Genomic DNA, 24,514 nt, shown 5'->3' with positions numbered 1-24,514 from the left:
CGCCCCCCGCCCGGCTCCCCCCGGTGCCCACCGTTCGCACCCAGGGGCCGGCGAGACCCCGGGCGCTGCTGCCCCGGCCTGGGCTCCTCTCCGGAGCCGTTTACCTGTGGCGGAGGGCAGGAAAGCGGCGGGTTCGTGTCCCCGGGCACAGCCCCACCGAGCTGCGGCTGCTCCGGCCTCCCCCGGAACGGCCCGGCAGGGAAATCCAGCTAATACAGCTGCGCAGCTCCTGCCTTTTGTTGTCTTTTTTTTTTTTTTTTTTTTTTTTTTTAAAGCAACCTGTTTATAGCCCAGCTTTCCCTACCAGAGAGACTGTTATTTCTGTTTTCCTGCCTGAGCACCATCCCCTCCCTGCTAGTTCCCCACCCCTTACCTCCATTCTCACATCATGACTATCCGCTATTTGCAGCCCCCAACCTGATTCCCACCCCTTAAAACTTCCACCCCCCGCACCCCAGCAGCTCCCAGAGGAACCTGACCAAGCCCAGACCCTGGGCAGTGAAGCTCCAGTTCAGTGTTAACGCAGGCAGCCACGTAAAGCAGAACTAAGACAAGGGAACAGAAGGCCCCGAGCTGAGCTCCGACAGCTTTGGCAAGTCAAAAACCTCACATTTCATGTCTCTCTGTGCTCTTAACACCATTTGGGGTTTGGCAGTGCTGTCATCCTCCTTCCCCACCCCTTGAAAAGGTGGGGAAAAAACCACATACACTATTTGGGACACTTGGTCTTCTCTCAGCAGGTAAATACATACATTAAAATGAAAAGCCGATTTTATTTATTTTTTTTTATGTCTGATCTTGTGCATTGGAACTGATCCAGCGATCACTTAAAGCTCCATTACATGGCACTGGAGGTACTCAGCATCTTTCACAAGCAGATTACACAGTGGGTTCAAGCCTTTGTCTAAAGCTCAGCTCCCTATTCCCATCTTCCTCACCTCCCCGGGTGGATCCTGCCCCACATCCCCATGCTCGCAGCTTACACAGCGTTGACACGTACCATGGGAACCCCGAGGCCTGCACTATGCCCCCCCTGCAGATGGGTGGTTGCTCCTTGACAGGCAGAGGCAGTCTCTCTTACCTTGAATTATGAAGTATCCTAACACTTCCGAAAATCCTTCAGGGAAAGTATCTGATCCCGGTGCATCGAGCCTGGCTTTATCTCACTGTTCTTCTTTTGTCCAAACTGTGCAATATCAGCTTTTGGCTAAGTACAACTCTGATGCAATTCAAAGTGGTTAAGTGCGATACACGACAGCTTTCTAAACTGAGCTTCCTTCTTCAGCAAGACCCAGGAATGGGTCAAGTGGTCCCAGGACTCAATTAGCCCCTTAAAAAACCAACCAAAACCAATTTGCCTACCAGCTTTTCCACCCCCAGCACATGTCAGTCTGTCACCTGGGCAGTGCCAGATGCTCCAGGTGTGGAGTTAACCTGAAAACCAACCTGGCAGCCAAGGCCCAAGGCCAAGGACACAAGTGGAGGAAGACAGGACTGAGTGCCTCACCGACACCAGTGCCACCAGGTGCTTGACACGACAGAGGCTCCGGAAGCCACGGCGTCCCCGCTCCGAGGAAACGCCCTCAAAGCCGAGTATCTCAGCACATGGGGTCTATCTGCAGAAGGCAGCCGGCTGCTCACGCACCGATCGCAGCCTTGTCTTTCCTGCAGAGCAGCACAGGTACCTGCGGGTGTCCTTAGAGGAAGGGTTTGGGGTGTGTTTGGGTTGGGTTTTTTAAGGCACCTGTACAATACGGCAACTTCATACCCAATCCACCCAAAAAGCATCTTTCCTCAGAGCACAAGCACACTCATAGCAGTTTCTCACAGCCCAGAACGGAGATAACACATCTCGTTGCGGGCAGGAGTTCTCTTCAGACTCGCCCTGCGGCACAGTGCACTACCCCACCGCGTCCGCAGCAGGCACCAACCCAAAACAACTCTTATCCACAACAGCATTTTCAACTGGGGCAGGCTCATGCTCCCAGCGCAGCGCAGGTTTCTGACTTTCATGCTGTGACAGTGCAGGCCGCAGGACACAAGTCACCATTCAAAAGCACAAGCCATCTTCTAGAAACCCTTACCAAAAAAAAAAAAAGTCCGATCAGTCATGTGGTAACAAGGACTCGTTTGTGAAGTGTCAGCATCCAACGGGAGGTGGTTCTGAACTCTTTTTAACACCACCACACAGCAGCTGACCGCTGCTGAGGTGTCAAAACAAAGCTCCGATTGTCAAATTAAGACAATGAGCGTGCTCTAGGGGAAAGGCAGCCGCACAGCGTGCCCGTGGATGCAAGGAAGAGTGCTGCTGCGGACCTTTCCGCCCAGCGCCGGGTAAGGATGCCTGTCGCAGACCTCAGCCAACTGATTCTCGCTCTCATGGCATTTTCAGAAGTAACTCTCGTGATAACAGCACTGTGCAGCTTTATTTAGTCACTCAGTTACAGCAGTATTTTAGCAGACTGGGACAGAGTCAGATTTTTGAAGTGTAACATATTCAGCATGGAACAGTATAACTACATATTCCTTTCACAACGTCTTACAGAGCTGATACAGTACTAGCCATCAACCCAGTAGCAAGCGCACTGGAGTAGAAAAGGATGCAACAAGAAGATAGCTACACTGGAAAGACAACACTTTAGAAAAAGTGAAACATGTAAAGTCTCCCCTCTAGCCCCCAAAGAAAGTGTACAGTTTGGATCTAATTTTACAGTTCTACATCAGTTTCTAGAAACTTAAAAAAAAAAAACCAAACAAAACCAAAGATAAAACCACTGGCCAGTACAGTCTTTGGATATTTAGAGGAGGGGGAGAGAGTCAGTTTCCAGAATGAAGTCAGTCGGTTTCAGCCTCACCGGGGTCTTTGCCTTCTTTGTTCTTTCGAACCTCTTCAATATGCTTGTCCTGAAAGACAACAGCAGGAAGCAGTTAGCTGCCTGGGCAGAGGCAGGGCTCCGGGCCGGCACGGCAAGCCCTGGTTTGCTTCCCACCCCCCAGCAGGAACCTGCGAGTGTGGGGGGCTACAGGATGAAGTGAGGGAAAGCGAGACATAACTGTAGCACCTTCCATCCCCTCTCCCCCAAGAGGGGGATTTCTGCAAAGTCATTTGCAGATTTAATAAATCTTTCAAGAGCAGCCGCCAGCACAGACGTCCCAAGGATGCCCGTTGATTCACAGCACCCCCCGGCACTTGGCTTTATCCAGCCAGTTTTCACGGGAAGGAGCACGGCTAAGCTGCTCTCCCAGGGGGCAGCTGGGACTCTACACCCACCTTCTCCCTCAAGCGTTCCAGTTTCGCAGCCATTTGTGCCTCGCGGTTCTCTTTGTTCGCTTCCATTTTGTGGGTCAGCTTCTCCTCTGCCATTTTGCTGAAGTTGTTGTTTTCTTCAATTGCTTTCTGAAGCACCTCTTTTTCGTGCTCCCGCTTCTCAGCTAGCTGCTTCAGGACTTCTGCTTCATGAGACTAACGAACAGAGGACGCAGGCTTTGAACATAAAACAGATGAACTACAGGGACAACTACAAGAGAGTTGCTCACAACTCCCCAGAGAAAAGATCTTCTGCTGTTTTACTGGAGAACAGCGTAACTTTGTGATGCAAGACAGAGCTCCCTGGTGCTTCCCCCACCCACATAACCCATATTTCATCATTACAAACTACCAGGAAAGTTAAGTTTCTGTCATTACCTGCAAGTCTGGTTAAATGGGATTTTTTTTTTTTTTTTTTGGAAAAAACAACATGGCATTTTGTGTTAACATGGCTAAATCTTTCTTTTCTCACTTCTCAGAATGGTGAATCACTGTGATCCAGGTCACCCAGGAGGCTGTGCTTCCATTAGTAAGCCTCTGCAGAGCCAAGGGCTCCTCCGAGCTACATCTCAACAGCAAAAGCTTACATCAGGTCAGACATTGTATTGGCAAACCTTATTACAGATTCACCACTTCATTTTCTAGGAGAAAATTAATCTCTTATGATGTTAAAGAGGAGAAAAACAGCTTCATGTTCAAAGAGCATCACCTCAACACTGAACATTTTCTCCCTGTTTTCCAAGTGAATGTTCAAGATCACTTTGGGAACAAAGCTACAGCCTTGCAGGCCGTAACAAAAGGTTCATAACAGCCCCAGAGACTCCAACAAAGTTCAGTTAATATTTCATTCACCAGAACACAAACTGCTAATCCCTTGTCCCAAGTAAATTTTAAAAAACACCCACCACCACAACTTGCACGACTAGCTGAGCAGAGCTCACTCGAGCTGTTTCAAATTTACCTTGCGCCTCTCTTCTGCTGCTTCCAGCTTCTTCTGAATCTCCTCCAATGACACATCCTTCTTCTTTGGAGGAGAAAGTGGGAATTCTGGGACTGCTTCTTTTGAGCGGGGACTGAGGATCAGCTCAAACGCCTGCCCAGAGGCACGCTTTTCCAGTTCCTTCACTTGAATATCTAGAAACACGAGAAAAAAAAAACAACCCCAAAACCCAGTATTTTAAGGCAGGAACTGGCTCAGGCAACTTGAACAATAGCCTTCAAAAATTCAATGCCACAAAGCTCACTGAAGGAGACAGCATCGGAGCCAACCGTTCTGTTTCGAGCAGCAGCACCACCATTCAAAAACGTGGCAGGCGATCTTGTTTTCTTCCTTGATACTCCATTACTCAAGAGCCTGACATTTTATTTTAGCCTTTATATCCAGGGTTGTGACAAGAAGTTTATCAGTACTTCAAATGAATAAAAAAAACCAACCAAAAAATCATTCTTTTTACAATGACAAGTCTGCAGAAGAGTTTTGAGGTGTTCCCCTAAGACCTGACATTGCCAAAAACTGAATCCAGTTTTCAGAGAAATATGTAAGCCTGTGCTCTCCCTTCAAACACCTATGAACAGGCACGTCAGCCCTGCACCGTGTCAGTTGTACCAGCACACCAGTTTTGATCACCAAAATGTCTAAATGATAGTCAGTTCTGTTAACAGAGCAGATGGCATGCAGATCAGCTGAAGCCCATCTGCTAACAGCCTAGTCTGAGGGGGCTTTCGCTACATTTCCACAGGCACCCGGGTTTAACAGCTTCTCCAAAGCAGCCTAAAGATGGGAGAAAAGCATGGTGACGACAGTTTATTTTACTATATTAGATTTTTTTTAATCAGTTCTGCAGAAATTAAGAGAAAAAGAAAAGAAAAAATACATAAGAGCGTTTAGTACATAATACTACATACCAGAAGTAGCCATGACCAAGAAAATAGGACTCCAGCAGTCAAGTCTGAGAAAGCTTCAATCAGTTGGATTCCTAGATAACAAAGACACATGCCTTTGAACGGTAAGTACACGAATTTATTCTCTTCTAACCCCTAATAAAATTGGTAAGCACAATTAGAACAAAAGACAGTCGGGTAGGTTACTGCAGCCAGTAATTCTAGTCAGCCTGTGGGGCTGAGGCTGGTGTACATCGCTAGGAACAGCGGAGAAGTTCCCTGTTACCGGTGTGGCAAGATCTGCACGCACGACTGCATAGTCAGGCATTTTCAGTCCCCGTTTTACTCCACCTCACTTGAGGAATGCAAACAAAGACTCCCATTTCACCGCTAATTCAGCAGCGTACAGCGCTACGGATCTTCCACCCATATTGCACACACCAGGCACAGCTCTGTGAATTAAAACATGGCGCACCACAGGACAGGACAGCCAGGGCTCCTGCTGCTATGGAAGGATCTTAAACGTGCGCATCGAGCTCATCGAAAATTCGATTTTTATCGGCGCGGCCGAAGGCAGATGCTGCACATCACAGCAGCCTGGGAGCACGCACACTGCCCAGCATCCCTTGTTAAAAAAGGGGCGTAATAAAGGGGAAAAAAAAGGACCAAGCGCTCTTAAAAAAAAAAAAAGGAGGATTTTTTTTTTTGTCAGGCTTTAAGCCTACGATGAAGCGGGGGCCGGGGTGGATTGCGCGGTCCCAGCGCCGCCCGGACGGGCGGCGCTAGGACCGCGCACCCACCCCGAGCCCCCACCAAGCGGTCCCGCCCCTCTCGCCCCCAACCAATAGGCACCGAGGCCGTCGCGCAGCAGAGCGGTAGCCCCGCCCTTTCCCCACCGCACCGAATTCAAACCGCCGGGGAGAGCGCGCGAGCGAGCGCGCGCGCGCGCGCCCGCGGCGGGGGGCTCGCAGGAGGGCGGCTCGCAGGAGGGCGGGGCCAACGGTAACATCCGGGCACCTGCCGCCCCCCGCCGCAGGTGCGGGCCCCCCGGGGTGAAGAACGAAAAGGCGGCGGCGGGGCAGGGGGTCGACGACGACACGGACAACGGACACGACACGATCCTCATCCCACCGCCGCCATCAACGGGGCTCAAGCACGGGTTCCCCCGAGCTCGATGGCGTCGGGGCGCGGCTGCCCGGGCGCCGCCCCTTCCCCACTAACAATGGCGGGTCCTGTCAGGGAGGGGAGGGGGCGCCGCCACCGCCGCTGCCAGTAGGGCGTCGCCCCTCACAGAGCGTCGCCCGCTCCCGGGACAATAGGCACCCGCTTCCCCACCGGGATTGAGGAGGGGTGGGGGCTAAAACCGGACCACCACCACCCCACCCCCCTCCTTATTGTCTTCCCTCCCTTTGTCACCGCGACGCCCAAGAAGCGGGCGGGAACGCGACCCCCGCGAGGAGAAGGAACAAAAAGCGGCAGGCGCGGGGCCCCCTCCCCAAGAGCCCTGCGACACACACCCCCCCCCCCCCCCCCCCGTCGCCCTCACACCCATCCCCAGGCCGCCCCCCCTCCTCCGCTGCAGCACCGCCGCCCATCCGCACCGGACCTCCGCGGACCGCCGCCCCTCCACACAACCCCCGAAGGAGCCGCGACCACCCACCCCAATCCGGGGGCTAGGGGGGGGGGGGGGAAGGGAAACGGGAGGGGCCGCAGCCCCACCACCACCGCCGCGCACCCACCTGCCCGCTCCGCTGCTCCAGCCACACTCCGCTCCCGCCCGCCCCGCCGCGCACAAAAGCGCCAAACAATGGCACGTGACCCGCCCCGCCCCGCCTCCATTGGCCGAGCGCGGCGGCACGTGCCGCCCGCCGCGGGGGGGAGGTGGGGGGGGGGGGGGGGCGGAGAGCGGCGGGGAGAGCGAGGCGGGGGGCGCGCGCCCCCCCTGCTCCCCCGCTCCCCCGCCGCCCCGTTGCATGCCGGGAGGCGTAGTCCGCTACGGGCGGGCGGGGGCGGTGAGGGGCGGCGACCCCCGCGGTCCGGCGGGGCCCGGGCGGAGGGTGCGGGACATCGTCTCGACGTCCTTCGTCTCCGCGGGCCGCCCCCGGGGCCGTGCGGCTCCAGCGCCGCGCTCTCCGCCCGTGCACGGAGGGCGGCGGGACTCCCTTTGTCTCCCACCCCGGTGGTGGGGAGGAGCGAGGCCCCGGTGAGGCCTCGGTTTGGTCAGGGTCGCCTGTCCCCTCAGGGGTGTACGGTGGGAGCGGAGCCGTGGTTCGGGTGGTAGCCGCAGGGCTGGATGCTGACCTCAGGGCCACGGTCACCTCAGGGCCATGGTCGCTTACCTCAGGGCCCTTGGTCAACTCACCTGCCTGAGGGCTTTCAGTCACCTCAGGACTACAGTCACCTCAAGGCCGTGGCGACTTACTTCAGGGCCACAGTCACCTCATGGCCATGGCCATTACCTCAGGGCCATGATCACCTCAGGGACGCAGTCACCTACCTCAGGGCCCTTGGTCACTTCAGGACCATGGTCACTTCAGGATCATTGCTACTTCCCTTGGGGCCACTGACACCTCGGGGCCTTGATCACCCACCTGAGGGCATGGTCATCTCAGGGCCACAACAACCTTGGGGCTTTTGGTCATCGTCAAGATGACCACCATGTTCCCTTGGTCACTGCAGGGTCACACACCCCAAAGAGGATCTGCAGGTCTGACAATGCGTTGGCCCTGTTTGGTCTGGGGGACAGCCACAGGGCCACCTTCTCCTTCGGGGTGACACCAGCGAGTCAAAACACATCCAGAAAAGCCGTCGTTCATGCAGATTCCATAGCATGTCCATCACGGCCGTGTAAAGACAATCCATCCTTGCCCTACGGGCTGCACTGTGAGCAGTTCCCTTCCCAAGACCACGCTATTGCCAAGCGTAGGTGAGTGGTTCGCTCGCAAATGTGCTTTAAACGCGCCGGCTGCATTTTCACATGTTCTGTAGCAATGACTTCTGGACAATTCCCCTGGTAGTTTCCACGCTACAGTCACCTGAGTCACACCAGGAGTCAATGTGCACAAAAAGCAGATGGCCGGAGAACAGCACAAACCTCCTGCTACAACGCAAGCCCAGCCCAGCGGCCTCCGTACCCTAAATACCAAAGAAAGGACTTTTCGGAGGGGACCCACCCTTGTTGTGCACACCCTTAAAACCAAGGATTTTGCACCCAAAAAAAAAAAAAAAAAAAAAAAAGAAGAAATTCCTACCTTGAGGAAGGTTAATATTGTGACAGAAACTCATAAAGCTTTCAAAACAGAGATTATTTTAAACACTTGCCCTGTTTTTCGCTGATCTGACGTCTATTTCCATGGAAACCACATCCAGCCGCTGGAGCTGCTAGAATTGGGAGAGGTTTCTGCCGGAGTGGCTTGCTGGGCATGGGAAGAGCCATTTTCCAGCTGCGTGGTAGAACCTTTTTGTGGGATCGAGGGGATTTCAGATTCAAAATAGCTTGGCTGCTTGGCCCTTCAGAGTCATGGCTGGTGCGTTCACGGGGCTCCTGGCTCAACAGCAGCGGTACACGCATAGATACCGCATACAACACACACGGTTTTAAATGAAACATCTTGAGTGCTTGGATTCAGTTGCATCAAGTGTTGCTGCAAGACAAAGCAGCCAAGAGACCATCCCATCAGCCTGTGTTTTACTTTATCATTGATTAATTATCGCCCATGTAGATCAACAGTGTGTTGGATGCTTTAAGATTAATGCTTTTTGGTAAAATCAATGAGCTTATCCTGGGGTGATCTCAGGATTTCCCAGAGGAAACAAGGCTTCCTGGGCTCGGGGCTTTTTGTTTGGTACCTGTGTGACTGCCTTTAGTCAGTCCTCCCCCCCCTGGAGAGATGATGATGAAATATTGTTTTCTGCTTTCGAAGGAGGGATGCAGGCTGAGATAAAACTACGAGTCATGCAGGGTCTGTTCTCAGAGCGTTCCGCCTTATTTCCTGGGCTTCTCACAGGGGAAAAAAAAAAAGAGAGAGAGAAGGAAAAAAAACCCCGAAAGACCTGAATGGAACTTACCTGCCTTTGCAGATTGGCTTTAAAGCCAAACCCGTTTCTTTCAGATAAGAGCTCCCCTCTGTAAGAGGCAGCACGGTTTACTGATGAGAGGCACTGAGCTGGGAAGCAGATTCGGGATCTGTTCTCAGCTCTGGCATTCACCATGCCGTGTCACTTAGGCTGAGACTCTTTAGCAACCCCTTTACAACACCTGCCACATCTGGTTTCAATTTAAATCGAAATCTTTGAGTATTATTGTGATACAGAGAAAAATAACAGCTCTTAGCAGCTGGAAAGGCATGGAGACCATCTCCGTTTTGGTCCCGTTGCAAGCATGGTTTTATTTTTGGAGCATTTCCTAAAACCTGTTTGTTTATGTGGCATTTATTTTTGCCTGCTCTCAAGGAGAACGGAGTATATGAAAAGCTTTTCTTTAATTTGCATTTGATTTGTGTTTATCGACACATTTACTGCGATTCTAAACAGACTCTTCTTTTGTTGAACCTAGCAGCATGTGGCTGGAGTAGGCTTTGTCCGCTGCATTCCTTACCACCAACAAAAGCTTTTCGCTATCATTTCACTTTTTCCAAAAAAAGAGCGAGCAGCAGCACGAGAAATTTCCTCCGACACGTCACTATTTAGCCCCAAACCAGGGTTTGAGCAGGAAGATACCGTTTCGAGCCCAAACCTAACCGCATCAGCCAGATGAATTTGTGCATCTTGAGGAAAAGAAAGGACGACAGCAGAACCTGCAGAAGATATTCCCAGAGCAGAACGGGGCAAAGGCGCTACAAATTAGGAACGTGACCCGCTCTCAGGGCCGGTGGCTATGATGTGCCCGAGCCGGCGATAACTGCACCCACTTCAAGCCGTTGCCCAGCAGCTGCTCAAGGCGGGCTCGTTCTCAGCACAGACCAAACACGAGGCCCCTCGGCTTTGGCTCCGCACGCTCTGCTCTCGGTGAAACAGATAAGTCAAGGTCTCCTCGGGAGGACTCCTTGTACGTGTGAATTTAGGACGTGACGTGATCAGATTTAGCATAAAGATTAAAGCGTCTCCTCTGATGTGCTTATCAAAATACCCCACAAAGAGACTGACAGAATTAGGTGACAACTCAGCCCACGGCAGCTCTTTTAACTTGCAAAAATATTTAATCTCCAATAAGGAAATGTGCTTTCTGAGCATTAAATTACCATCCTTAAGCACTCGTGGTGGATGGACTGATGGCTTATTTGTTGATCAGAGAATGTTTCAAAGCACCTCGGTAAGTAATATTAGCAAGTATTTGCTGAGACTGGTAACAGCCACTGAATTAGCAAAGTCCATTTTAAAACTAGAAATCCAACACGCTATTTGACCCGAGTCAATCAGTTTAAGTGATTTAATAAACAACCTGCTAGAGGAGACAGTAACTCAAAAGAAACTCATCTCAGAGGCAGAGAGAAGGGCTGCAAGACTTCTTTCTACCCGTGTTTCTCGGTCTTTGTATTAACCTTCAGCAAATTTTTCTCCACGCTGCAGCTTACCCACCTTCACGCTGGCTGTACTGACGTGCTGCTGCCCGACAGAGGAAAATCAGTGGCTGCAAAAGTCTCCCTGATCTTCACGTGAAAATAACATTTTAATCCAAATGCAGCCGAGGGGCCCACGGAACTGAAGACTGAAACAAGACTTTCAGGGAGTGTCTCCCTCACAATGAAAGCTCTTCCAGAGGCAAGAAGGGTTTGAGGTAATGGATATCGGTTTACTGGAGGTGTTTAGGTGATGCTATATTTACTGAAAAACACCATTAAGAAAATACTCCCTTTGGAACAAATTTGCACCTGCCAATGTGCTGACGGAGGTGATTTAATTTTTTCAAATCAGACAGGGCGCCTGGCTTCCCTTTGTTTGTTTTTTTTTAGGAATTCACTCAAACTCACTTAATTCCTCCATAAAATGAGACAAGTAAAAGCACTCACCACAGATGGCGATTGCCCCTGCAGCAAGAGAGATGAAAATATAAATGAATTGCTTTGATATTGGGGCGACAGAACCCTGAAATGTCATACTCACTCTTCAAATGCAGCCATATCATACCCAAATACTACGGTGATGAGGGCTGACAAGGCTCCCGAGTAGAAAAATGGTGTGAGCTTCTACCAAACTAAAGACAAAGGCCCAGCAAATGCTCTGCTGTCCTTGCGGAGCGTTTCGACACACTGAAGTGGCGGCAGACCCTAAAGTAACGGCAGCGCCTGCGATACCCACACACGGGCACCTCCGTCCTGGCTGCAGCCGCGATGCTGAACGAGATCTGGTCTTTCTCCTAAAGAGTGAGGTCTGCCTTCGATCTAGCCTGGGCAAAGAAACTGCAGAATTCCCTTCCCAGCCTGCTGGTAGGTCTTCTGTCATGTTTTTCATTCTTTGTTTCCTAAGAAAACGAGGTTTTACATGATTAAACTACTTCTGTATCTCTGACTAGTCTTCTCTCCGGCTTTTAGCTTTGTGAGCCAGCCTCGGCCCCTCCGATAAATATGGATAAGAGCTCAGTGACATGAATTCCACAAGTTTCTTGAAAACAGATGGCTGGGGAGAGGCAAGAGTGGGGAAAAGGCTTCAGCACAAGCCCAACTATTATTAGAGACCAGAGACTTCACACCAGGGAGAGCTATCACAGACACTCCCAGCAGCGGGTACAATTTCAGAGCTGGTTGTTTTCTTCCCAGCACCAGCAGATCCTCCAAGGCACTAATGGGCAGTTGTGCTCTCCTGGGGGCTACCTGCCAAATACAAGGGCAGGTCTACGGGGAGGCTGGCTCCCGTCTCCGCTACGTCCAGAAACACGCAATGAAAGGTGGCCTGGAGACTGGAGACCCCCTGGCGTTGCTTCCCCCCCTCCCTCCTCGCTCCCATAGCTCCCAACCGAGCTGGGAGCCTCGACCCATTTCTCTGCATCCTCGCTGCTTTTCCCTTTCTGCTCCCAACCGGAGCCCACAAATTTGCATTTCCCAGATGGAGCACCAAAAGCTTTGCTATTCAAGGAAGCCCGTAAACAACTCGCTGCCGAGGGTTCAAAAATAACCACGCTGCACCGAGCTGCGTCGCCCAGCGCTAGCGAGTGGCTGGGAGAGAAGTACGAAGAAAGGGTCCGTGCGTTGGGGTTTTTTTGCATGTGAGCCAAGAGGAGATGCACTAATTAGATTTCAAAAGTGTCAGAGTCAGCCATTTCAGCTGGGATAGAGCAAAGGAGACAGCGGGATTTTGACAACCACATGGAACAGCAATGCGTAGGGAAGCCATAAAATATTCAGCAGCCATAGAAGATTCCAGTAAAGACATTTGCTTTGGCTCTTTGAAAATGAAGTAGGGGGAAAGAAAAGCTGGGTGTAGCACTAATTATTCCCCAGTTCCTAATTAGTTCCTTGAATTTAAAATATGGATTCGGCTCGGCAGCTCAGCAAGCCTATTGTGCTATTAATACTTCCCTGGCGTGATATAGTTAAAAATACTCTCACCCTTTCAAGACAAAATGTAGCTTGGAAGTGTCACGATGGGAGGAGTTCACGGATGGAAATCCTCTTAAAGGAATATGACTTCCCCGATGTCAAATAAACAATATGAACGAGCTTGTCACAGCCCCCAGACTGAGCCTGTTCCCACTAAGAGCAAATTCGAAAATAATGCTCCACGCAGAGCTCTCGGGCTGCTCGCTGCCCAAGCTGTTCCACTGACGAAACTGGTGCGCGGCCAAATGGTAACAGGTTTTACTTATTTTTCGCACAGATCTGCCGCCTGAGGAGCAGGTGGGTTTGCAATCCTCAAGTGCCTGGCTGCCTTCAGAGAGCCAGCACAAGGTCAAATTCCCACCAAGAGGCAGGATTTTGGAGCGGCCCCTGCTCCTTCCATCCAGCCCCGCGCTCAGGTAATGCAGGAGATCCTGACCCGCCCAGCGCAACAGCCACAGCTAATTTTCCCGTGGCACTATCTCGAGGTGCTGTTGATGGGTGAGATCTGTCAGACCACAGGCAGAATAAAACGTGCCTCTTCCCACAGGACTTGTGAGCCAAGGAAACAAGTCTGGGTTGTTCTTTTTTTATGCCACCTTTTGACTTCAAGGAGGTCCAGATCTCTGCTTTCACACTTTAGATCCTCTCAGGACAATAAGCAGCTCCCTTCCCATCTCCACCGACAGTTCTGCATCAAAACGGGTTAATTCCCACTCCTCCTGCTGGCTCTTCACCCGCTGCCTGTAATTGCTCAGCCATACCACCATGGAAACAATACCTGCACTTAACATTTGCTCGGTGCTGTTTGATCCCTTTTCCCCTCCCACCAATTTGAGTTCATAATAGATCAATATATATATTAAAAGAAAAAAGGCCAGACACATCCACCGCAGCGGTGAGAGCAGGCAAACAAAGCCAGCCTTTCTGGAGGAAAACCACATCTCTCTCTTTTATGCAATAAACCAGGAAACCGCTGCCGTACGTTAAAATCAATACCCGGAGAGGCGCCCTTATGTTGCGATGGCTAACCTAAGTGCTTCGTTTTAATTAGAAAAAAAAACCCAAACACAAAAAAACCCGACCCAGGCCTCGCGTGATGAACGTCGCTAGAGAGCTGCTATCAACGCGAGGCGACGGCGTCCTGAACCTGGCGGGCTGGGGGGGTTCCTGTGCCACCGTGTCACCCGGGGAGGGGTGCTGACAGTCTCAGCACCTCCCTGCACCCCGGTCTGGGGTGAAGACGTAAGCCAAAGGGTTAAAAAAGGAGGATGTGGGACTTTGGGGGGGTCCTGCCTTGCCCAGCCCCCTGCTTTCCCCCCCACCCCATGCTCTGGTGCAAAGCAGGAGCTGGTACCATGGGGCTGAGCTCAGCCTGCCCTTCCTAAAATGGGGGAAATCTGGATATTGACCGAACCAAATCCCTCCAATCTGTCCCACGGGCTTTTTCGGAGTAGCCTGGAACTAGAGAGACCTCATACAGCCCCTTCTCTCCTCCAGCACCTCGGTATCCCTTCTCAGTCCTTCTTTTCCCTGTTTATTCAGGAATCGTCTCTAGGGTCAGCGAGAGACCGCTCCAGCCTGAAATGGGGCTTCTGCTGCAGAGTGAAAACTGTAAAAAAACCCAGTTGTGCCCTCAAAATACCCTCGCTGCTGCTGGCTGAGGGAACAGGAGCCCTCTTGGCCCATAGTGTTGTGTTTTGAAGGCCAAGGAACTCAGCAAGCATCGCGCCTACAGCCCAGCCCTGCAGCATTGCACCTCGAAGCCGGCAAGCACGTGCCCCGCGCTGGATCCCAGGCATCTGCCCGCCCGTCAGAGGCCTGGTCCTGCCCTGTAACCCAGCGTGGGGGGAACTAGTGCTCGGGAAGATCACAAAGTTAAGCTGAATCCCCTGTGCCTGTGAGAATCCAGGGGGTTCAACTCAAGGCAGCCTTGAAGCCGATGCGTTAGATGATAACAATTGGCTTCGGAGATTAAGAAACTCGATTTTTCTTCAGAAAGGTTTTGATCTGCCAATAGAAAAATCAACATAAAACCAAGGTTATACTCACCAACCAAAGGAATCTAAGGAACTCTGCTCAAGAGGGTGCTGCCCGGGGTTGGGTCAGGAGCAGGGTCAGCACCGCACCCGCATCCACGCTGGTCTTCGGGGCTGGTATCGCAGCCCACGGGTGGGCACCGAGCTCCTCTACAAGAGCGTGTGCGGCGCTCACAGCACGCACTGGGCTCAGCTTGCAGGGCCGTGGACCTTCATAAGCTGTTGAGAATTCAGGCCTTACTATTTTCCTCAAAAACAGAAGAAAAAGGGAAAAAAAAAAAACCCAAACCACGACAGTGTCACGGTAATTACAAGGAGCTTTTAACACATGTTTCAATTTGCATTAATTAAATCAACAGGGAAGGTTCAATTGAGTAAATCAGGGGTTTTTTCCTAAGCGGCAGCAAATGCTGCGGCAGGCTGGAGCTGGTGACTCCAGTTTGCTGCATGCATGTGCGGCGGGATGGGGAGGGATCTGCCGGCTGGAAGGGGCTTCCCAGGAGGGAGGGAGCCGCAGGCAGGACGAGCTGGGGGTGGGGAGGATGAGATGAAGCCTCTCAGCTCTAAGAAACGAAGAGCTCCAAGCCAGGTCTGTGCTGACACCGTCGGATTTCAGCCCTGAGCCCAGAGAGTGGAAAGCTTTGAAGCCGAAGCCGGTCGGCGAGCGGAGGTTGCTCTGCGGCGATAAGCCGTGGGTAAGAGGAATGCGTCCATTCATACCCCAGCCATGCTGCGAGCACAGCTGTGAGGGGAATATAAATGGGCAGCGTTTTGTTGGGGTTTGTTTTTTTTTTAATTTATTTTTAAAGCCACCGGTTTGAATATGAAAGCAGATCAGACACATTGACGGGCTGGGCTGGAAGTGAACTCTCTCCAACGCACAACCCTCCAGGGCAGGGGACGGCTGGGCTGCCAATCTGCAGGTGGGCACCCCCAGCACCGACTCCCCTGAAATAACGGTGTCGGTGTTTCCTTCCCACATCCCTGAGAAGCAAAATCCTTCTGCAGACAAAACACAGGGAATCTATGGGTACAGAACCCAGCTAGTTCACATTCAAACCCAAACCTCTGCGTAGTAAGGACACAGCAAGATGGCACCCCAGGCTAACCCTTAAATCCTGCTTTTTTTTGCCAGAAAAACCTCCAGCATGGCAGAGGCAAGCCTGGAGCAAGCCAGGGCCACCCCAAAGACCAGAGGGCTTTCCCCTCCGGTCGCTGGCCCAGAAGAATGCTCTGTCCCTGCCCATGGCTGGCCTGGGAAACGCTGGCTCTCCAGAGACATCCCAGCCCGTTTCTTTCCGACCTCTCAGGCCCAGTGAAGCAACCCAAGCGAGCTGGGACGTGGGGAAAACACCTTCCCCGCATGCTACGCCGGGGATTTGTGCCGCATCTTTCATGCAGGCTGCCTCTGGCCTCGAGGCTGGAGCATGTAATGGGGATCTGGAGGAAAGTGCTGCTTGCAAGGGGAGCCAGACTGAAGAGATGGCTCCAGGCTGGATTTTAAAGCAGATGCAGCGAGTCGGTGAAGTAGGAAAATGCTCAGAGAGGGCTCCTGCACCACCACGTCCCACAGAGAGCAGAGAGGGCTTGATGGAGCAGAGGAAAGAGGGTGCCTGCCCTGCCCAAGTCACCCCAGGGCTTTTTTTGAAATCTCCTCTTTTCTTCTGGCTTTCCTCCAGAGGCACAGACAACTGAGACCATGATCCTGGGCTCAGAGGCTGGCTCTGGAGTGGAGAGCAAAGGGATGCAAGGCCAGGCTGAAGGACATCTGCCCGCTTCCCCGCTCCCCCAGCCCCACGGGCACTGGGAATGGGAGTAAGTGGCTTTCTGTGAACCGAAGGGTTAACGAACGTCAGAGTCACCCTCAGAGCTCAGTCGGGTTTCTGCCACCCCCTTCCCCGAAAGCCTTTACATAAGAGTCTTGCAGAATTTATAGCCTGCTTCAGCTGTGCCGGGCTGGATCCACGACCGGGCTGCTCCCCTGTAGCTGCCAGCGCAGATCCCCGGCTGTGCTAATTCAGGGAGGAAAATGGGATTTGATTTCTGCACCAGTCACTGTCTCTCACTGTTAAAATGGGACCTGACGGGCTCTGTCCATCCCCCCCCCTCTCAGCTCGCCCAGACGATTCATCGCGTACATTGACCTTGAATGTCCCCCACCCCTCCTCAGCATCTCAGCAGAGCAGTCCTGCAGCTCCCTGGGTTCGCACACCCTAGCTGGCTCCCAAGGCTAGAAATAGTGGTTTAGGTGTAAAACAACTAAAAATATAAAAATCTGGAAGCCTCAAAAGAACCGGGGTCTTGTGGTTCTGTTCACATCAGTCCTTTGTGTCGCTGGAGAGCAGAGGAGACGCTGAAAGACGTCCTCTGTGCTGCGCAGCGCTGCGCCTTCCCCCGAGGCCATCTCAGAGCATCCCCAGCCCTTGACTAAGAGGGGCCAGGGACCAGCGGCGAGGGGAGGACGTGGCCGTCACGGTGACACAAACAACTGGGGCACTGGAGGAGTGAGATGCTGCTTTTCCATTCCCCTTTCTTCCCCTGGGAGAAGGGCTTTGCTGGTGCCTGTGTCACCCGCTGTCACTGGGTGAAGAATAGCATGTACCACCCAAACCCTGCTCTCCTCCGGCCTCGGCACCCCGGGAAATCCTGCCTCCGCGTGGCCCCGGGCGCTGTCGTCTGCAGCAGCTTCTCTCTGCAATGGCAGGAGGCAAAGCAAAGCCGGGGCTGCCGCCGCCGTCCCCCAGCAGGACCGCCACGCCGGTGGCGGCGGGGACAATGCAAAAGCAGATGGTGTGCCAGGAGCCCGGACGTTCCCCGCAGCTGCCGAGGCGGCGCGTCCAGGATTGCCTGCCGCTCCTCCTGCTGCAGTGCCAGCGAGGACCCTGGGGAGGGTCTCCGGTGGGGTAAATCCGTGCGGCTCTGCCAGCTTCAGCCCTGTTTTGGGATGGCTGAGGATTGGACCCCTCCCTTAAAAAGCACCCCTTGCTCTAACACCTCTGGTGTTACCCAGGAATGTGCTGTAGGTACTTCCAAAGTGCCTGATTCCCACCGCCAGCATGTGCCTGTTTTTGCAGTGCCGTTGCTCCTCATGCTGCAAACCCAGGCTGGGCTGTTTTCCTTCCATCCCCGGGGGCTGATCTCAGCCCCTGTTTCACATCGCTGCGCTGCTGGGGTGCTCAGAACTACTTCCAGCCAGCCCCTTGTTTAAAACCATCCTCTTTTCATTTCTCCCCTCGATTTTAGGCGCGGAGTCAGCAATCTGCCAGCTTTCCACGATGACAACATCATTTTCCACGACAAGATTTGCTTTACCTTTGTCCTCGGAGCCCTGACGCTGCATCTCTTTGCGCTGGTTCTTTCGGCCGGGGTTGAACTACCCCCAACCCGCAGCAAACACCCTCCCCCCGCCCCACCTGCTCCTGCCAGATGTGCCACAGCTGCAGCAGATCCAGCCAGGTCCACTCCCCGCTGTGTGCAAGGAGGGTGTCACCTCGGGCCCAAGTGACAGCCAACTCGGTCTTTGTCCCCGGGGATTTTATTCCCTTAGCCCCACAGCCCTCGCTGCAGGCAGCAGCCACTGCAGGCAGCGCTTGAGCAGGGAGGGCTCTCCTGGCACTCTCGCCGAGCACCCCGGCCACCAGACATCCTACCAGCACGGTCCCCAGGTCCTGCTCTCCCCGTGGGTCCTCCTGCCCTCGTTGGCTCCTGCACGGCTCATTTTGGACAAGAAGCAGCTGCTTTCCCGGTACCCGGCTCCTGCCAGCGACCTCGGAGCGGGGCTACAGGTTGGGGCGGCAGAACGGCGCTTCTGGAACCACCGAGTCTCCGATGCCTTCGAGGAGGTCGTCCCACCGATCGAACTCCTCTTCCAGGTCTGCACGGGGCAGAGATGGTGTCGGGGTTACTACAGCGATTCTCAGCCCGGCTCCAGGCGTCAAGGAGGAGCAGCCATCGGACCCCTTTGCTTTGTGCAACGGGGTGGGAAGCACCAAACCCAAGCCCAGGGAGGCAGCGGCCGCCCCGCAGCCCCCTGCAAGCGGTGGAGCTCTCACGCCCTCCCGAGACCCCCGGCCAACACGCCCTTCACCCCGTGCCGTACTGAGATGCCTTTGCAGGAAGGCCAGAGCCGCCCGGCTGGTGATGTCCAGACCCTTGTAGGGGTCAAGTGTCCCCCTCGTGCCGAAGATGCGGTTGATGAGCTTCCCAGTGAGAAAGGTGAAGTCGGTCTGGCTCTGGTGCACGGATCCCCTAGGACAGGGAAGGGATCTGCATCTGTGGGAGCTGGGGAGGGGTCCTCCTGCTGGGACACAGCTCGTAGGTGTTCCCAGGAGGGTACCGGCGGGTGGGTGCCCCCAGCCCCTGACTCACAGGATGGTTATAATCTTCGTCTGGCTGTTTCTAGAGCTCAACCTCTTCATTTTGGCAATGCTTTCTGGCGTCTGGAACTTCTCGGTGTTGATGAAGAGCACGGGCTTGGGCACCTCCGGGTACAGCGCGTTCTCCAGGGGGAACATCCAGGCGTCGAGAGCCACCGCACACCTGCAGCAGGACGGATGCCCAGCGCTGCCACCCACGCCACGGCTTCCCTTCCCACCGGGATGAGCCACGTGCCCCCAGAGCTTCCCACAGCTCCTCATCCCTGCTGCAGCTTACCTGAAGCTGGGCTCTTTCACCAAGGCCAGCACCGCTGTCACCCCGCCGAAGGAATGGCCCATGACGGCGACTTTGGTCAGATCAACGCTGTCCTGCAAAAGGGAGAAAGCTGAGGAGCCTGTGCCCAAACCTCACCGCAGAAAGTCCCTAATCAGGGAAGAAAAAGCCAAGGGAAGAACATCAGCAAAGCCCCCCTGCTCTGCCCTCCGCAAGGGACGACATGTCCCGTTTGCACCACCGGTACGATGGGACCCGGCTTCCCCGGCATGCACAGTGGAGAAAAAGGAGAAGAGAGGCACCAAGACGCCGAGGCGTGGAAGGCTGTGGCTCTGCACAGACCCTGCTTGTCCCAGAAGGAAAAGCCTCACGCAACAAAGGCTGATCCTGCCAGCAAAGGGCACCCGGACCTCCCCATCAGCCAACCAATCCCCCTGGCTGGTCCTTCAGTGCAGACAGACCCAGATACCTTCAGCACGGAGAGATCAAAGTCCTGGGGAAGGACGTTCGGGACAGATTTACCGCTGCTGATGTCCTCGAAGAGCCGGAGCGCTCGCACACATTCCTCTGCTCTCTGATGAACCTGGGAGCAAGAGTTGCCCCTTCCCTGGTTAACCCAGCTCTTCCACCCGGCAAGTTTAGGGCCAGATCCTCCCCCTCCGACATCCACCCACGCTCATCCCTCCAAAACCGCAGCGCTCGGACCCGACGGGGCTTTCCCTGAATGACGGCAAACGTAAAAGCAAGCGAGAGGCTGCGCCACAGCGGCTCCCGCAGGGATGAAGTGAAGTTATTGGAATGGTTTCTTTTTTTGTTTGTTTTTAATTCAGTTAATCTGATAGCACAGACGGCTGGAGATGAGCAAAAGACCTCCTCTGCTCGGGGGAGGAAGCAGCGGGGCGTGCAGGGGAGGGAGAGCCCGGTTTCCTCGCCAGCCACCCCCCGGCCAAGCCTGCCGGAGCCATCCGCCAGTGCAAACACCCGTGGGGAGCCCAGACTCCCCTCGTCCCACCCCAGCTGCCAGGAGCAAACCTGGATGTCAACCTGAAACCCAGCTCAAGGGCACCATCCAGGAGCTGCTCAAAAGCCCAAACTGCTGATCTGGGGGGAGGAAGCCCTGACCTGGAGCCACTCTGGGACTACGTCCTCTGCTCCACAAACACTGTTGGCCATGCACATTTAAAGACCTTCCCCTGAGGTGACAAGTGACAAAAAACTCAGATGAAAGCCTCTCTCTGCTTCCCTCTGCTCCCTCTATCACAGAACATGCCATAAGTGAGGCTGACCTGACAACCATTTCCCTCCGTTTATAAATTATTTCTCATTCACCCTCAACATTTATGCTCATGGGTTCATATTTATAGGAAAACTGTTTCCCTTGTTTGTGCAAAGTGCCATAAGACAGAGCATACTCAAAAAATAAGAGGCTGGGAGGTGAATTAAGACTGTCAAAAGCACCTCCAACCACTATGTTTCCTAGAGAGCTTTTCTAAGAAAATCTTGACTCGATGTTGTCCTTTTAAATGAGACAGAAATGAGCAGGAGGGAACCTGGCTCAGCAGGAGACCTTCCTGCTCCTCAGCAAGCAGCTGTCCGGGGTAATCCCGGAGAGACAAAAATTAGAGCATGAACAAGCCCAGCAGCCGGTCCGGAGCCCTGCCAGCCCACGGCACTGGGCTGGGCAGAAAGCCCGTTTCTCCCTGGGGTACGGGTGACATTAAGCATCCAGGGATGTGGCAGAGCCCAGCCTGGCTCCTGCTGGGGTCAGCTGGAGCCAGACAGAGGGACCCCACCAAAGAGAGATAAACAGGTTGCACAGATTTTTCTCAGCTTGTGAGGGGAAAGCTCAGCCCCAGCATCGTGGCTGTACGGGTTTGGGAAGGGCAGGAGATGAAGACCCCAGGGATGGCGGGAGCAGCTCTGCTTGCAGGAGGGTTTTCACGCCTCCCCGCTGCCCACCCTTGACCCCCCCCACCTTGGTACCTGCTTGTTTCGGAAGTAAAACTCCTTCTGCCCTTGGGGCACCCGTCGGTAAGGGATCCACTCCTCTCTCCCACCCTCTGCCGTGCAGAAATACGTCGCGGAGGCAGAATGGTCCCTGCAGCAGCGGGAGGGCAGGCAGTGGCATCACGGGGGGCACCGGCGGCTCCCCAGGCACAACGCCACGGCTACCGAATTCGGTGGGGACCGTGGCACCCACCTGTGCTCCAGCGCCGCCACCGCAAAGCCCCAGGACGCCAGCTCCGAGCAGACCGAGGAGTACAGGGTCCTGCCAGGGAGCCGGGGGGGGGGAGCGGGGTCAGGACTGTGGTGCCAAGGCGAGGCAGGTCCGAGAGGGGCCGTGGGGGGACCAGGACACCCGTGTCCCCATCCCGGCTCTGTCCCTGAGCAAGGGCTCAGCGCCCCCAGCCCCGCTCGGGGCTCATCCTACCGAAAGGCTCCCAGGCCATGGGAGAAGATGATCAGTGGGTACCCGCTGCTGCAGGGCTTGAACGGCCCGTTCCAGCTCACCGGCACTCGGCAGGAGCCTGTGGGGAAGAGAAACACACCCCCCCCCAAAAAAAAAGGGAGGGACACGGGCAGCAGGGTCCCTGCTCAACTCCGTCCCTGCCTGTAGCATCCACCCAGCTGCCCCAAGCACAGGGGATGGGCTTGGTGGCCTCGAACCCCGCTAAGGGAGTGGGTCCCTAAGGAACGGGGGAGCAGAAGGGGGGGACGTGGTGCCCACCACCCCCTTACCGATGGCGACGCTGAGCAGGGGCGCGCACCAGCGCCGGCTGCGGCGCATGAAGTCGGCCAGCCCGCCGCAGTACTCGTAGCGGGGGATCCAGAGCGGCCGTTCAGCCCCTGCCCGGGGCAGGCAGGGGTAGAAGAGACGGAAGAAGAGCCCCTGGGGGAGAGAAGGGAAGGGAAGGGGACACGGTGGGGACAGCACAGGTGGCCATGTCGTCGGTGAGCTCGGCTCTTGCAAAAGCCAGCTGGCTGCAGCCACCCTGCTGGGTGTGGAAGCCTGTCCCTGTCCCCGTTGCGTACCTGCCACGTGTGGCCCACCATGACGTCCGCGCAGCCCACGTGGTGAGGTCCCTTCCCCACGGGTAGCGCCAGCGACTGTGTCACCCCCATGCTGCTGCGGCCAAGCCTAGGCAGAGGCACGGGGTCAGCGTCCGTCCTCTGCCTGGGGGACCCCGACTCCGACCCTCCGAATTCCCATGGGAGCCGCTCAGGGATGAAGCCCCATGGTTTCTCTCCCGGGCGCTGCCGGAGCGGGATGGTGGGGCTGACGGCTGGTTGGTGCCTGATGGGGCAAGTGGGGCTCAGCGAGAGCTGCCCCATGGCCACCCTGCAGAGGGGCAGCTGTCCCCGTCCCCCCACTGCGCCCCGGGGGACGCTGAGGGCTGGGGGGAGGCAGCACGGCCAGACACTGCAGAGCTGGGGTGGCAGAGGGGATGTGCGAGCGAGGGGTCAGTGCGGGGCTGACATGGCCGGCTGCCAGCCCACAGCACCCACGGGAGCCACCGTGCACCCCACAACCCCTCAGTGCAGAACTACAGTTCCCAGCAGAGCCGGGGCTGTGAAACGACAACTCCCAGTATAGCTCTGGTTTGGCACTACACCTCCCAGTATGCGCTGGGGCCGCCGGACTACACTTCCCAGTACCTCCAACAGAACTACAGATCCCAGTGCTTCCCAGGGCCCGTCTCCCAGAACCCTCTCCGCAGCCTCCAGTGCTCCCCCCAGCGCCTCCAGTTACCATCGCAGCTTCCAGAGCCCACCCCCCCAGCTCCCAATGCCCGCCCCCCCCCCCCCCCCCCCGCCACTCCCCAAGCTCCCAGGGCTCCCCCAGCTCCCAGTTTCCCTCTGTGCCCCCCAGCTCCCAGCACCCCTCCCGGAGCAACCCACTATCCCCCATTCCCCCCCTCCCCAGTCCCCCGCGCACTCACCAGTGCACGGGGTCACAGCTCCCAGCAAGCACCAGTGTGCCCTGCACCACAGCTCGCAGTGCCACCCGTTCGCGTGGACTACAGCTCCCAGTAGCCACCAGTACAGGACATAACTCCCAGTGCATCATCACAGTTCCCAATGCAAAACCACAGCTCCCAGTCCCACCAGTGCAAACCACGCCTCCCGGTGCCCCCAGTGCGGGGCACAACCCCAGTCCCCCCAGTTGCAACAGCGTCCCTTCCCTGGGGGGCTGTGGGGGGCCGTGCCCATGGGCAGCACCCTGACCCCAGGGCTGTCCTGTCCCTGTTCCCACCCCCCGAGGCTGGGGACTGTCCCCATGTCCCCTCCAGAGCCCCAGAGGTGCCCCGGGGCTCCCGGTGCCCGTCCCCATGTTCCCTGTCCTTCGGTTAATCCGCTTTCTGCAGCTAAAGCGGCCCTGGACCCACAGTAATCCCCTCTGCGGCCGGGGATTAAGCCCTCGCGGGGCTGAGCCAGCCAGGCCCGGCAAATAAATATCCAAAGATTTGGTAAAAAACATCCACACGAAGCTGCCACGCACACAGCCCCACGCCAGGCTCCCCAGCCTGGTCTGCCGGGAGCACAGGGAAATTGAGGCACAGGCTGAGCACCGAATGGGACCCTGAGGCTGTTCCCTGTGTCCCACCTGGCTGCTGGGACAGGGAGAGGGGACCCCAGCCCACATCCACCAGCCACCCCAATATGCCCAGCTGGGGCTGGTGGCACCCTGCCTCGTGACTAGCACCCGTCCTGCCCAGAGGCCCGCGGGCTGAGGCCGGCCAGGTTGTTACACCCGTGGATGGGATCCAGCGCCCCGTCGCGTCCCAGCTTGCCCGGATGGCGGGGCAGGGTGGAGGGTGACTGGTGCAGCCGGGGATGCCGGGACAGGGTGGGAGAGGCGAGCCCCAACCTGCCCTGGCTGCCTCCTCCAGCCCACGTTTGGCTCCCCACGGTGGGGCTCTGCACCCCCACATTGCCCCCGGTTGCAAAGGCACCCCCAGGAGAGGGTCCTGGCTGGAGATGGTGGGTGCCGCTCAAAGTGGCGAGTCCTTGCTTGGCACCATCTCGCTCCCGCCTCCGGTCGAGCCCTGTGGGACAGGGGTGTGGGGGTCTCCCCGTAGGTAAACCCCTGAGGTCCCAGTTAT

The 24,514-nt window shown here is 55.5% G+C and overlaps 2 protein-coding genes across 2 annotated transcripts; both read right to left on the bottom strand.

The window, feature by feature from the left end:
• Positions 1 to 2,784: 2,784 nt before the first annotated feature.
• Positions 2,785 to 5,279, bottom strand: STMN1 (stathmin 1). Its single transcript, XM_009949773.2, has 4 exons — positions 5,213 to 5,279; positions 4,269 to 4,441; positions 3,272 to 3,463; positions 2,785 to 2,904 (listed from the first exon to the last, which is right to left on the bottom strand). Exons 1-4 carry the CDS (start codon positions 5,223 to 5,225, stop codon positions 2,836 to 2,838), a joined length of 447 nt encoding a protein of 148 aa, XP_009948075.1. The 5' UTR covers positions 5,226 to 5,279; the 3' UTR covers positions 2,785 to 2,835.
• A 13,146-nt stretch (positions 5,280 to 18,425) lies between these two features.
• Positions 18,426 to 22,532, bottom strand: PAFAH2 (platelet activating factor acetylhydrolase 2). The gene is made up of 10 exons (XM_086479578.1): positions 22,443 to 22,532; positions 22,149 to 22,299; positions 21,841 to 21,937; positions 21,610 to 21,678; positions 21,393 to 21,507; positions 19,879 to 19,992; positions 19,413 to 19,504; positions 19,128 to 19,298; positions 18,859 to 19,007; positions 18,426 to 18,633 (listed from the first exon to the last, which is right to left on the bottom strand). The coding sequence occupies exons 1-10, from the start codon at positions 22,530 to 22,532 to the stop codon at positions 18,539 to 18,541; spliced, it is 1,143 nt and encodes a 380-aa protein (XP_086335704.1). The 3' UTR covers positions 18,426 to 18,538.
• Positions 22,533 to 24,514: the final 1,982 nt, after the last annotated feature.

This window comes from Leptosomus discolor, chromosome Z, assembly GCF_034619465.1.
Source record: "Leptosomus discolor isolate bLepDis1 chromosome Z, bLepDis1.hap2, whole genome shotgun sequence".
In the NCBI taxonomy this organism is placed as follows: domain Eukaryota; kingdom Metazoa; phylum Chordata; class Aves; order Leptosomiformes; family Leptosomidae; genus Leptosomus; species Leptosomus discolor.
This window is presented reverse-complemented; position numbering and strand designations above follow the sequence as displayed.